This window comes from Gracilinanus agilis, chromosome 6, assembly GCF_016433145.1.
Source record: "Gracilinanus agilis isolate LMUSP501 chromosome 6, AgileGrace, whole genome shotgun sequence".
Taxonomy (NCBI): Eukaryota; Metazoa; Chordata; class Mammalia; order Didelphimorphia; family Didelphidae; genus Gracilinanus; species Gracilinanus agilis.
In genome coordinates, this window is record NC_058135.1 from 291,464,295 (window position 1) to 291,476,348 (window position 12,054).

Sequence of the window (12,054 nt, forward strand, 5' to 3'; positions counted from 1 at the left end):
GAAGGAAGGAAGGAAGGAAGGAAGGAAGGAAGGAAGAAGAAAATGGGATTTAATTGCATTTGGAAGCCACCAGCTCTCTCTTTGGAGGCAGGCTGGTGGGTCTTTGTATTGATCAGAGAGTTCTTAAAGTTTCAGAGTTGATTATCTTCGCAGTATTGTTGCTCCTGTATGATTGTTCTCCTTGGTCCACTTGCTTTTCTCTGCATCAGTTCATACAAGGCTTCCCCGGTTTCTCGGAAGCCATTCCCTCCATCACTTCTTACAGCCCAATAGTGGTCCATCCATCACCACCAGAGGCTGCAGCTTGCTCAGCCATCCCCCAGCTGCTGCGCCTTCTCATGTTCCACTTCTTCACTACCACAAAAAGAGCCGCTACAAAGATTCTCGGCGTGTGGGTCCTTCACCTCCGTCTCTGATCTTTTAGGCCTCGTAGCGGCACGGCTAGGTCAGAGGGCGGCCTAGTTTGTAGCTCGCGGGCAGAGTTCCAATTTTCTTTCTGGACTGATTGGCTCTACCCAGAGTGCATTAAAGTTCTTGCTTTCCTGCTGCCTCTCCAGCATTTGTCATCTTCCTTTTTTGGTCAACTTCGCCAAACTGATAGGTCTGAGGTGGTGCCTCTTTTGCATCTCTCCTCCGTATAGTAGTGACTTAGAGCCTTATTTCAACTGGCTACTTATTGCTGGCTCGGGTTCTTTTTCTGAAAAGTACTTGTTCAGGCCCTTTGACTATCAAGTTGGAAATGTTCTTTTTGTCCTAAGCTGGCCTCCTTTCCCTCTGGATCTTAGAGATGAGACCTTTATCAGAGAAACTTGCTGAAAAGACTGTTGGTTGTGTTTGGGCAGAATCAGAACGATCCATTTTGTGTGTCCGGTGACCCTTCCTGTCTGTTGTTTGACCATGGGCTCTTCTTCTAGCCATGGATCTGAAAGGTCGTTTCTGCTGTGCTCCTCTGATTTGCCTCTAACATGATGTCACCTTTTATGTCTACATTATATACTCATTTGGGGCTTATCTTAGTGTATGGTGTGAGATGTTAGTCTATACCTGATTTCTGCCAAACTACCTTCCAGTTTTCCCAACAGATTTTATGTAATATCGAGTTATTGGAAGCAGCCAAGTGGCTCAGTGATTTGCAAGCCAGGCCTAGAGAGGAAAGGTCTTGGGTTCGAATGTGACCTCAGATACTTTTAGCTATGTGGCCCTGGGTAAGTCACTTAACCTCCATCGCCTTGCCCTTACTACTCTTCTGCCTTGGAACCAATGCACAGTATGGTTCTAAGATAGAAAGTAAGGGTTAAAAAACCCATAGTGAGTTCTTGCCCCTGTAGCTGGGATCTGTGGGTGCTCATTGGCTTCTATATGTGGTGTACTTAGCCCAGTCCATTGATTAACTTCTCTATTTCTTACTTAGGACCAGCTACTTTTAAAAACCCTTAACTTCTATCTTAGAATTAATACTAAGCAAAATTCTAAGGCCAAAGAGCTGTAATGGCTAGGCCATGGGGATTAAGTGACTTGCCTAGGGTTACAAAGCCAGGAAATCTTTGAGGCCGGATTTGAACCCAGGACTTCCCATCTCCGGGCCTGGCTCTCTATCCACTAAGCCACCTAGCTGCCCAAGGACTAGAAAATTTTGATGATTACCACACTGTAGTATGTTTTGAGAATTACTACTATTAGACTCCTTTCTTCTCACTTTTTTTTCTCATTGGCTCTAGAGGATGATGAATACTGTGGTTCATGAGCCCCCACTGGTGTGCTTCCTACAAAATTTTATGGGAAGGGGGCAGCTCAGTGGATGGAGAGCCAGGCCTAGAGACGGGAGGTCCTGGGTTCAAATCCAGCCTCAGACACGTCCCAGCTGGGTGACCCTGGGCAAGTCACTTGACCCCCATGGCCCACCCTGACCACTCTTTCACCAAGGAGCCAATACATAGTACTGGCTCCAAGACAGAAGGGAAGGGTTTAAAAAAAAAATCTTATGGGAAGGGGGACAAGCGATCACAGACAAAACACAATGGTAAAGAGATGGTTAAGGCAACTCACAGCTGCAGAACGGAAGGGTCTTCCTGTCTTTTCAGGAGTGAGCACAGTAATGGACAGACTCCCTGTAGATTGGGGCCTGGAGGGGTCCCTCTGCTTCTATGCAGGACTGGGCAAGTCCGCACTGGATAGTGCCAGCTCAGTGGACCCTGCCCTGGGCAGTGACAGGCTCTCCTGTCTCCACTTCAGTCGTGGCGGAGGGATGCTGGGCTCTTTCATGTCTGACCCTTCCTGACCCCATTTGGGGTATTCCTGGCAAAGACGCTGGAGCGGTTGGCCGTTTCTTCCCCCACTCGTTTTATAGACGAGGAAGCTGAGGGGTTAAGTGACTTGCCCAGGGTCACAATCCCAGTAAGTGTCTGACATCTGATTTGAACTCAGGAAGATGAGTCTTCCTGACTCAGGCTTGGCAGCACCCAGCTGCCCCACCCTTCCATTAGGGCCTGCAAAACAGATATAAGATAATTTTGGGGTGCGGTAGACACTGGCAGCTGGGGAGATCAGGGAAAGCTTCTGCAGAAAGTAGCCCTTGAGGTAAGCCTGGAAGGAAACCAGAGTCTAAGTGAAGGAAAGACACTTTCAGGCATGGGGGTCAAAGGCAGGTAGACAGGAAATGGAGTTCTGGGTGAGGAACAGGAAGAAGGGCAGCTTGGCCCCAGTCCATCCTCTAATCAGCTTGTCCAAAGGCCCACGTCTGACCACAGCACCCTAACCTCTGCTCAACCAACCCAGCGGCACCAATATGAAAGGCTCTACCTGGTGCTTCCAAAGCCCCACATACCTAGCCCCCTCCCCCTTTCCAGTCTTCTTACACCTCACTCCCTGAAGTGGCACTGGCCTCCTGCCTGGTCTAAAAGGTTCTCCATCTTTTGCCTCCCTTCCCCATCTCTGACTCCTGGCTTCCTTGAGGTAGTCCATAAACCCCCACCTCCTCCAAGTAGCCTTTCCCAGCCCTCCTCCATCTTCTCTCTTCTCCTATCCATCTCTGATTTTTAAAAATGGGGGGCAGCTGGGTAGCTCAGTGGAGTGAGAGTCAGGCCTAGAGTCAGGAGGTCCTGGGTTCAAACCCGGCCTCAGCCACTTCCCAGCTGGGTGACCCTGGGCAAGTCACTTGACCCCCATGGCCCACCCTTACCACTCTTCCACCTATGAGACAATACACCGAAGTACAAGGGTTAAAAAAAAAAAGTCTTCACTTATTTATTTGTTTGTTTATTTTTACCCCTCACCTTCCTTCTTGGAGTCAATACTGTGCATTGGCTCCAAGGCAGAAGAGTGGTAAGAGTGAGCCATGGGGGTCAAGTGACTTGCCCAGGGTCACACAGCTGGGAAGTGGCTGAGGTCGGGTTTGAACCCAGGACCTCCCGTCTCTAGGCCTGGCTCTCCATCCACTGAGCCACCCAGCTGCCCCCAGTTACATTAAATCTATTTATTTATTTATTTTAACCCTTGACTTCTGTGTATTGGCTCCAAGGCAGAAGAGTGGTAAGGGTGAGCCATGGGGGTCAAGTGACTTGCCCAGGGTCACCCAGCTGGGAAGGGTCTGAGGCCAGATTTGAACCCAGGACCTCCCATTTCTAGGCCTGGCTCTCCATCCACTGAGCTACCCAGCTGCCCCCCACTTATTTTTAATAACAAATTTCCACCTAAGTTTCCCACGGTTACATGATTCTTGTTGTCTCTCTCCCCTCTTTCTTCCCCCCTCCCAGAGTTGACAAGCAATTCCACTGGGTTATACATGGATTATCAAGCAAAACATCCGCCTCCTTTGTTTGGATGTTGTCTCCCCCCGGTAGACCAAAGAACAAGTTGTTTTTAGAGCTCTCTATAGTCATGTGGAAAAAATGCTCTAAATCACAATTAATTCGAGAAATGCAAAAGAAAACAGCTCTGAGGGACCACCCCACCACCATCAGATTAGCTATTCGGACAGAAAAGGAAAATGAGAAAACTTGGAGGACGTGTGAGAAAGTGGAGACACTAATGCACTGTTTGGGGAGCTGTGAACGGACGCCACCATTCTGGAGAGTCATTTGGGCCTGTGCCCAAAGGGCTGTAAAACAGTACAACCCTTTGACCCAGTAATGCCATGACTAGGTTTGTATCTCAAAGAGAGAGAAAAGGGAAAGATCTGAGTGTACAAAAAGGTTGAAGCAGCTCTTTTTTGTGGGAGCAAAGAACTAGAGTGTGTGTGTGTGTGTGTGTGTGTGTGTGTGTGAATCCATCCATTGGAGAATGACCAAGTAGTTATCCTGTACCATCGTCATGGAATACTTTTGTGCTGTAAGAAATGAGGAGCAGGAGGAGCTCAGAAAAACCTGGAAAGACTCCCAGGAACTGAAGCAGAGTGAAGTAAGGAGAACCCGGAGAACATGGTACATAGTGGCAGCAATACCGTACGATGAACGACTGTGAATGACTTGGATCTTCTCAGCAAAAATAACCCCCAGAGCCTCTGATAAAAAATGCCAACTGCTTCTGGAGAAAGAACTGATGGAGTCTGATCCAGACCAAAAGAACTTTTTTCACTTTCTTTCTTAGTTGTTTTTGTTTTGTTTTGTTTTTTAAACCCTTGTACTTTGGTGTATTGTCTCATAGGTGGAAGATTGGTAAGGGTGGGCAATGGGGGTCAAGTGACTTGCCCAGGGTCACACAGCTGGGAAGTGGCTGAGGCCGGGTTTGAACCCAGGACCTCCTGTCTCTAGGCCTGACTCTCACTCCACTGAGCTACCCAGCTGCCCCTTTCTTAGTTGTTTTTGGTTTGAATTTCCTGCCACAAAAGATTACTATAGAAAAATGAATTACATAATTACAAATGTCAAATCTACATCAGACTGCTTGAGGAGGGAGGGAAGGAGGGAAAGAATTCAGAACTCAAAATTCTTTTTAAAATGTTGGAAACTGGGGGCAGCTGGGGGGCTCAGTGGATGGAGAGTCAGGCCTAGAGACGGGAGGTCCTGGGTTCAAATTCGACCTCAGACACTTCCCAGCTGGGTGACCCTGGACAAGTCCCTTGACCCCCATGGCCCACCCTTACCTCTCTTCTGCCTTGGAGCCAATACACAGTATTGATTCTAAGATGGAAGGCTGAGGGTTTAAAAAAACAAACTTTGGAAACTGTTTTAACATGTAATTGGGGAACAAAATCCAAGATTATTGGGAAAAAAAGGAATGGGCTGTTTTGGGTGGGTTTTTTTGCATCCCTTTGCATGGTACCTGCCGGATAAGGTGTCCAATAAATGTTATTGATTCTACTTGACCCAAAGGGGGATGGCTTGCTCTTGGCTGGTCCCTCCTACTCGGAGTAAGTCAGGATCCCGTTACAATGTCTCCTCCCTCCCTACTCAGGGGGCTCCACCTTCCCCCAAGGCTGGTGAGGTGGGATCCCCTGCCCCTTGTCCTACCATGGGTTCCCTCTGCAGACTGTGCGCCCTGGGGCAGGTCACCCACTGGCTCCACTCTGGTCATGGTTAATCCTGAGCCCAAGAACCCACGTGTCCCAAGCGGCCACTCTCCCCCCTCCACCGCCCGCGGCCCAGAGGCTCTTCCCAGCCTTCCATCCCACCTGTTCCCGAGGTGAGCTCGTGGGCAGAGGTCATGCGCCAGGGGCATCCCCTTCCCAGCCTCTCCCCCCGCCCCAGGAAGCTGCCTAGCCCTCCCTCATCTGAGAAATGGGAGGTCAGCCTTGCTATAGAGGGATGGCAATGGGACTTATTAATCATCACCCCCTCCGGTCTGCAAATGGCATTATTAAAAGAAAAAAAGCAACTCTCCCACGAGGTCCATCCATCCATCCACCCATCCATCCACCCATCCATCCACCCATCCATCCATCCATCCATCCACCCATTCCTTCATTCCTTCATTCCACAAACATTTCTTAATAAGCGAGTTGCATGCGAGGCGCTGCGCTGGGGGGAGGGTGCAGAAGCAAAACCGAGACCGTCTCTGCCCCAAGGAAGAATAAGTTATAATAAACAAGAACATTTGGGAGAAAAACCACTTTTTGGAAGACAGGAGAGCCCGGATCACGGCCGCCCCCAGGCCTTAGCAGCCTCGGTTGGTACATTTGCACGACAGGCAAGCGACAGGGATCTGGAATTTGAACGAGTTTAGAAATAAAGCGCCAGTCAAGAAGGAAGTATCTGCGCACGCGCCATTTGGGGGCCGACCCTCGTTGGTACCGCACCCCCGAACGGAAGAGGCGTCGCGACGCCCTAGGTCAGGGTCACGTGACGTGACAGGGAGTCGGCGGTAACCCGGTGCTTCGTCAGGTGACTAGAGGGTTTGCCCAGATTCCTGTCATGTGACGATGCCCTCGACGTGAATAGGTTAGTTTCTCCGTCACGTGATGGAGGCGCCTGCGTCCGCGGCGCAGGAACCAATGAGAGGGCGAGGCGGGCCGGGGCCGGGCCGAGGCCCAGCGCGCGGGAAGGGACCCGGTCCAGGTTGCGGGCTCGTCGGGACCTCCGGGAGCTGGAGGCGGAGAAGGCAAAAGCGGGGGAAGGGCGGACCGGGCGACATGAAGTGCCTCGTGACGGGGGGAAACGTGCGGGGTAAGTGCGGGGCAAGGGCTAGGGGCGCGGTCGGAGGTCACGGCCTCTGCCCTCTGACACCCACCCCCTTCCACAGTGCTAGGCAAGGCCGCTCATTCGTTGTCTCGCATCGGAGACGAGCTGTACTTAGAGCCGCTGGAGGACGGGGTAAGGGGGCGTACGGCGGAGGGCGGGGTAGGGCTGTGGATGGGGCGCGTTCACCTCTGACCCCTAACCTCTGCCCTCAGCTCTCACTTCGGACCGTGAATGCATCCCGCTCAGCCTTCGCCTGCTTCCTGTTCGCGCCGCTTTTCTTCCAGCACTACCAGGCAGCCCGGCCGCCCCAGGGGCAGCCGCCGCGCTGCAAAGTCCTCATGAAGGTAGGGGTGCGGGGCGTGGCGGAGCGGGGGGGGGGGGGGCGGTGCAGGGGGCGCGGGGCGCGCTCGCCACCGTGCTCATGGCCGCACCGTGTCCCCCTGTCAGTCGTTCCTGTCTGTATTCCGCTCTCTGGCAGCGCTAGAGAAGACAGTGGAGCGCTGCTGCATCTCGCTGAGCCCGGAGAAGAGCCGCTTGGTCATCCAGCTCCACTGCAAGCACGGTGCGGTCTGGGGGCGGGAGGGGGCCAGGCCAGGCTGAGGCTCAGTGTCCAGCCTGCCACATCCCTCTCATCTCCTGCCCCCGCCTCCAGGCGTGACCAAGACCCACAACCTGTCCTTCCAGGAGTGTGAATCCCTTCAGGCTGTCTTCGACCCAGCCGTGTGCCCGCACCTGCTCCGTGCCCCTGCCCGGTGAGCCTTGGGGACAGGGGAGGGTTCGGAGTCCCCCAAGCTGCACCCCTTTCGGGGCCTGTCTCAGCTTCCCAAATGACCATTACTGAGTCCAAAGCAGCTTCTGCTGGGGTGGGTGGGTGGGCAGGGATCCTACGCTGCCAGATGCCCTGGGAAGATGAGGGTTAGGCCTCCAAACAACCCAGACAAATGACTTCCACTATGGTGTTGCAATGGACTGGTTGTGCCCAGATCCCTGGCCTACCGGGACCTCTTGTGGCTCTGGGGGTACCCAGGGGAGGAGTGACCACTTAAGGCCATCTTGGGTGGTCAGCAGAGCCATCCAGGCTGAGCATTACTGTGGCACGTGCCCTGGACAGGGTGTTGGTGGAAGCAGTGTCGCCCTTCTCACCAGCGCTGTCAGAGGTTACCCTGGGAGTGAGCAGGGGCCGCAGAGTTGTTTTCAGAAGCTACCTGGAGGAGGATACAGGTGAGTTGGGGAGCAGGAGGGGAAGCAGAAGCAGCTATGCTCATTGGGGTGGGGAAGGTGTGGCTGACTAGAGCCCCTGCTTCCTCCTTGAAGATGCTGCAAGAGCCATGATGACAGAGATGAGCCTCAGTGAAGATGAGTTCCAGCAGTTGCAGGCCCAGGAGGGCGCTTCCATCACTTTCTGCCTCAAGGAGTTCCGGGTGAGACCCTGCTCCCACCATGGCCCCTGCTGCTTCCCTGCACCAAACCACCTCTGACACCTATTTCTGGTCTTTCAGGGTCTCCTGAGCTTTGCAGAGTCAGCTAACCTTCTCCTCAACATTCACTTTGATGTTCCTGGCAGGTATTTATTTTGGGCTCTTCCCAACAGCCTGTCAGGCAGGAACTGGGCTTGGATGGGGACCCCCCCCCCCATACAGGGCAATGGAATACGGGGGGTAAGAGCTGAAGGGACTTCTATTATCCCCTCCTATTCTTGCCAAGTGTCCATGGGTAGCTCTCCTCCCTCCCGCCAGGCCAGCCATCTTCACCATCGAGGATTCGCTGCTGGATGGTCACTTTGTTCTGGCTACTCTGTCTCAGCCTGACCTCTGTTCTCAGGAGCCTTGTCAGCCTGGGCAGGGGACTCACAGGTGAGGTGGCTCTCCTTGGCATCTCTCCCTTTTCCATGAGCATGTTGTCTTCTGCCTGTTGTGACCTGGTCCAGTTTCTCCCTCTGCCCATTGATGGCAGGGCCAGCCTCCCCCAGCTCCCTGTGGGCTATTTATACCAGTTTTCAGACTGATCTTGTAAAGTCTGTGGGAGACAGGACAGTCTAGTGGCCTGGGCCTTCTGCCCTCTGTATCTTCCCCTTGTGGGGAGAGGGGCTGGGCTGAAAGGACCTTTCCCTCTGCTGCACAAACAAGGCTGGCCCAGCTGGTTGAGTTGTGCCAAGTGCCCACACCCCATCCCTAGCTCTGGGCCTTTATCCCTTAGCACTACTCACCTGGACGACTTTGCAAATGATGATATTGACTCTTATATGATCGCCATGGAAACAACTGTGTGTGAAGGGGCAGAAGTCACCCCTAGGACCCCTTCCCCTGTGTCAGAGGACGAGGCAGAGCCCAATGTGGTGCCTGGGACCCCTCCTCTAAAAAAGGTGAGCAAGTGGTCAGTCCCCTTATCTACTCCCTCTGGGGGGCTGAGGGTCTTCCACTAGGTCACCTGCTGCCCAGCTCAGGGCCAGGACCCATGCTTAATTCTTTCTCTCCCTTCCCAGTTCCGTTCCCTATTCTTTGGCTCAGTGTTGGCCCCAACAGAGTCTCCTTCTGAGCCCAACCCAGTACTGGCAGAAGACAGTGAGGGAGAGGGCTGAATCGTGCTTCTCGGGAGGAACCTCAAGTTCAAGACTTTCACCTGCCTGGTTGTTTGTGCCAGGAAAGGCCCAAATGAAGCTGGGGGGTGGGGGTGGGGGGGCATAATCTTGGTGCATCTGTGAAAGAATGGCTGCCCCTGTCTTAGGGCTGGAGAGGGTAGACAAACAGCCCTTGGGCCTCAGCGCCACATGGTCAAATTCTCTAGTGGGCTGGAGGTCTTGCTCCCTCCCCCTTCAATGCCCATGAAGCCTTCTGAGAAGGCAGCACCTTCTCCCTCAATAAAGACTTCTAAGCCCAAAGGAGCATGTGTCATTCCTGGACAAAGCGCAGGCTGCTCAGGGGCTAGTGAGAATCCAGCTTTGACATTTATTCAAAAAAGACCAAATAAGGGGACAAAACCTGATGTCCCCACAACCCCTCTGCCTGAGGCAGGGTAGCTGAGCCCAGGCAGGACTCAAGCTTTCTTCCCTGCTCTAAAGGGGCTGCCCTCTTCTATTCCCACCTCCCCCCACCCAGGATCCAGCTCAGAGAGTGGGGGGAGTGGGGGAGAACAGGCTGGGGATAAAGGGGATTAGACTATCTGATTTTGTTTATAAAAGAAAATGACACCGAGGTTTGGTGCTCCCTGCAACTAGAAGCCCTTGTGGGCATCTGAGGCCCCAAGAGGAGCCAGGATTTCTGTACAATCAGTTGTCCCCAGGGAAGCCCAGGGAGGGCTATTTCTTGGCTTTGGCAGAGTTGCGGGGTGGGGTGATAGGGCGGCCACCAGAGTTGAGGCCACTGAATTGCCCGTATTTGCCTTTGTTCTTGTCGGCTGGTTTAAGGATCTGCAGAAAAGATGGGGCTGGTCAGAGGGTCTGTCCCCAGTGTGTGCCCAAAAGCTCCCATCCCCATGCCCTTTGAGCCCTGGGCTCACCCACCTGGAAAGAGCACATGAGAGTTTCATCCACACTCATCATGGCACCAGCATTGTCAAACTCGCCACAATAGTTGGGGGCAGAGAAGAGGGTCACCAACTGTCGCTTGGCAAAGAATTCATAGCCGTCCTCCACCACCTGGGACAGAGCAAAGCCTGGTCAGCACCATGCCACCCCGTGCCAAGTCCGCCTGGCCCCACTACCCTTCCCACACACACACCTGGTGTGCCCGGCAGATGAGGTCCAGATCATGCTTGTGCAGAAACTTGGCCACGACCTCGGCCCCAAAAGTAAAGGAGACACCGCGGTCGTTCTCGCCCCAGCCTTGGACATCTTTATCAGGGTCTGACCATAGGAGATCACACAGCAGCCCTTGGTCTGGCACGTCTGTGGGCCTCATGATGCGCCTGATCTGCTCCATGGACTGCAGGTCTGGGGACAGTCCTGGGGGGCAGGAAGGTGCCTTCTCTGAGCCTCCTGCAGCCAGAGCAGGCACCTCCCTCCTCCCAGCTCAGTCAGAATCCCCTCAGACCCCCTGACCTCCATGGCAGCAGAAAATCTTCTCGTCCACAATGGCCGCAATGGGCAAGCAATTGAAGCAGTCTGTGAAGGTCTTCCAGAGCTTTATGTTGTAGCGTCTCTTACCTGCAGGGGACAGAGGAGGCCAAGGCCGGATGACGTGGCCACACTGACCCCTGGTCTGGAGGAAGGTTGTCAGGAGGCCTGGATCTCTGACCAAGTCCCAGGCTGGCCCCCCAGGAGCCCCCACTCACACTCATCATAGAAGCCATAGATGCGGTTGATGCTGGCACACTCGTGGTTGCCACGGAGCAGGAAGAAGTTCTCGGGGTACTTGATCTTGTAGGCCAGCAGCAGGCAGATGGTTTCCAAGGACTGTTTGCCCCTGTCCACGTAGTCCCCCAGGAAGAGGTAGTTGCTCTCAGGAGGAAAGCCCCCGTACTCGAACAATCGGAGCAGGTCATAGTACTGGCCGTGGATGTCCCCTGCATGGGGGAGAAGGCCCCAGACAGAGTTAGTTTGCTTCCCACCCCCAGACTACTTCGAGGTAGAGTTGTTCCCCATTATCTCAAGGCCACCCCAGCCTGGTACTTGGAGGAACCCTGCCCCCTCCCCCCTGCTCCTTCCATAGGTTCCAGGCAGCAAATGCCTTATAGGAGCTTCACCCTCTCATCTGCCCACAGGGATGGGAAGCTCCCTTGGACTCTTTACTTTTGAGGCCTAGGTAGTGGCCAAGTTCCTGGTCCCACAGGCCGGGTACCCAAAGGGTTCCTGGATTCAAGTCGTGTCTGGCCGTGGCTTCAACTTCCCCATAAGGGATCCTCCCCCTGAGGTGGCTCTATGGAGTCAAGGCAGGGATCCCAGAGAGCTCACCGCATATCTTGAGAGGCGCCTCGAGCTCCAGGAGGATGGGCTGGCTCAGGAAGATCTCCCGGGACTTGAGGCACAGGCCGCGGATCTCGTTCTCCGTCAGCTGTACGTTCTTGCCAGGTCGGGAGCCCTGCACTGGACACAGGCCTCAGAGCCCGCCCCGGCTCCACTGGGGGGGCACCCCCCCAACCCGTCCACCCCCGCCAACACTTCCGGTGGTCCCGGGCGCCCCCACCCTCCCGCCGACACTTCCGGTGGTCCCGGGCGCCCCCGCTCCCCGCCCCGCCGGCACTTCCGGCGAGGCCCTGGCCCCGCTTCCGGCAGCCCCCCAGCCTTCCCACCCAAACCCGACCTCCAGCCCCCACCCGGTACCTTCCAGGAGTCGCCCGATGATGGAGTCCAGGTTAAGCTTCTCGCTGTCGGACATGACGGCGCCGCCTCGACGGCCCCGGCTACGTCCCTCCGGCCCGTGCCCCCCTCCGCCTCCGCCGCCGCCGCTCCCGCCGCTCCGGCCGCCCGCTCACGCCGCCGCTGCCGCCGCCGCGCCCTCCGCCC

The 12,054-nt window shown here is 54.7% G+C and overlaps 2 protein-coding genes across 4 annotated transcripts; one reads left to right on the forward strand and one right to left on the reverse strand.

Moving 5' to 3' along the window:
- Nucleotides 1-6,473: 6,473 nt before the first annotated feature.
- RAD9A (RAD9 checkpoint clamp component A) lies at nucleotides 6,474-9,492 on the forward strand. The gene is made up of 11 exons (XM_044680489.1): nucleotides 6,474-6,599; nucleotides 6,676-6,746; nucleotides 6,827-6,958; nucleotides 7,062-7,176; nucleotides 7,267-7,366; nucleotides 7,726-7,835; nucleotides 7,929-8,035; nucleotides 8,114-8,178; nucleotides 8,351-8,467; nucleotides 8,811-8,976; nucleotides 9,097-9,492. Exons 1-11 carry the CDS (start codon nucleotides 6,566-6,568, stop codon nucleotides 9,190-9,192), a joined length of 1,113 nt encoding a protein of 370 aa, XP_044536424.1. The 5' UTR covers nucleotides 6,474-6,565; the 3' UTR covers nucleotides 9,193-9,492.
- Nucleotides 9,493-9,536: 44 nt separating this feature from the next.
- Nucleotides 9,537-11,960, reverse strand: PPP1CA (protein phosphatase 1 catalytic subunit alpha). Of its 3 annotated transcripts, none has more exons than XM_044681560.1 (7): nucleotides 11,872-11,960; nucleotides 11,503-11,634; nucleotides 10,884-11,114; nucleotides 10,651-10,755; nucleotides 10,331-10,554; nucleotides 10,114-10,248; nucleotides 9,537-10,020 (listed from the first exon to the last, which is right to left on the reverse strand). In XM_044681560.1, the coding sequence occupies exons 1-7, from the start codon at nucleotides 11,924-11,926 to the stop codon at nucleotides 9,910-9,912; spliced, it is 993 nt and encodes a 330-aa protein (XP_044537495.1). In that variant the 5' UTR covers nucleotides 11,927-11,960; the 3' UTR covers nucleotides 9,537-9,909. The 3 variants fall into 3 exon arrangements, with proteins under 3 accessions (XP_044537495.1, XP_044537496.1, XP_044537498.1); XM_044681561.1 differs by having other exon boundaries at nucleotides 11,503-11,646; XM_044681563.1 differs by lacking the exon at nucleotides 11,503-11,634.
- Nucleotides 11,961-12,054: the final 94 nt, after the last annotated feature.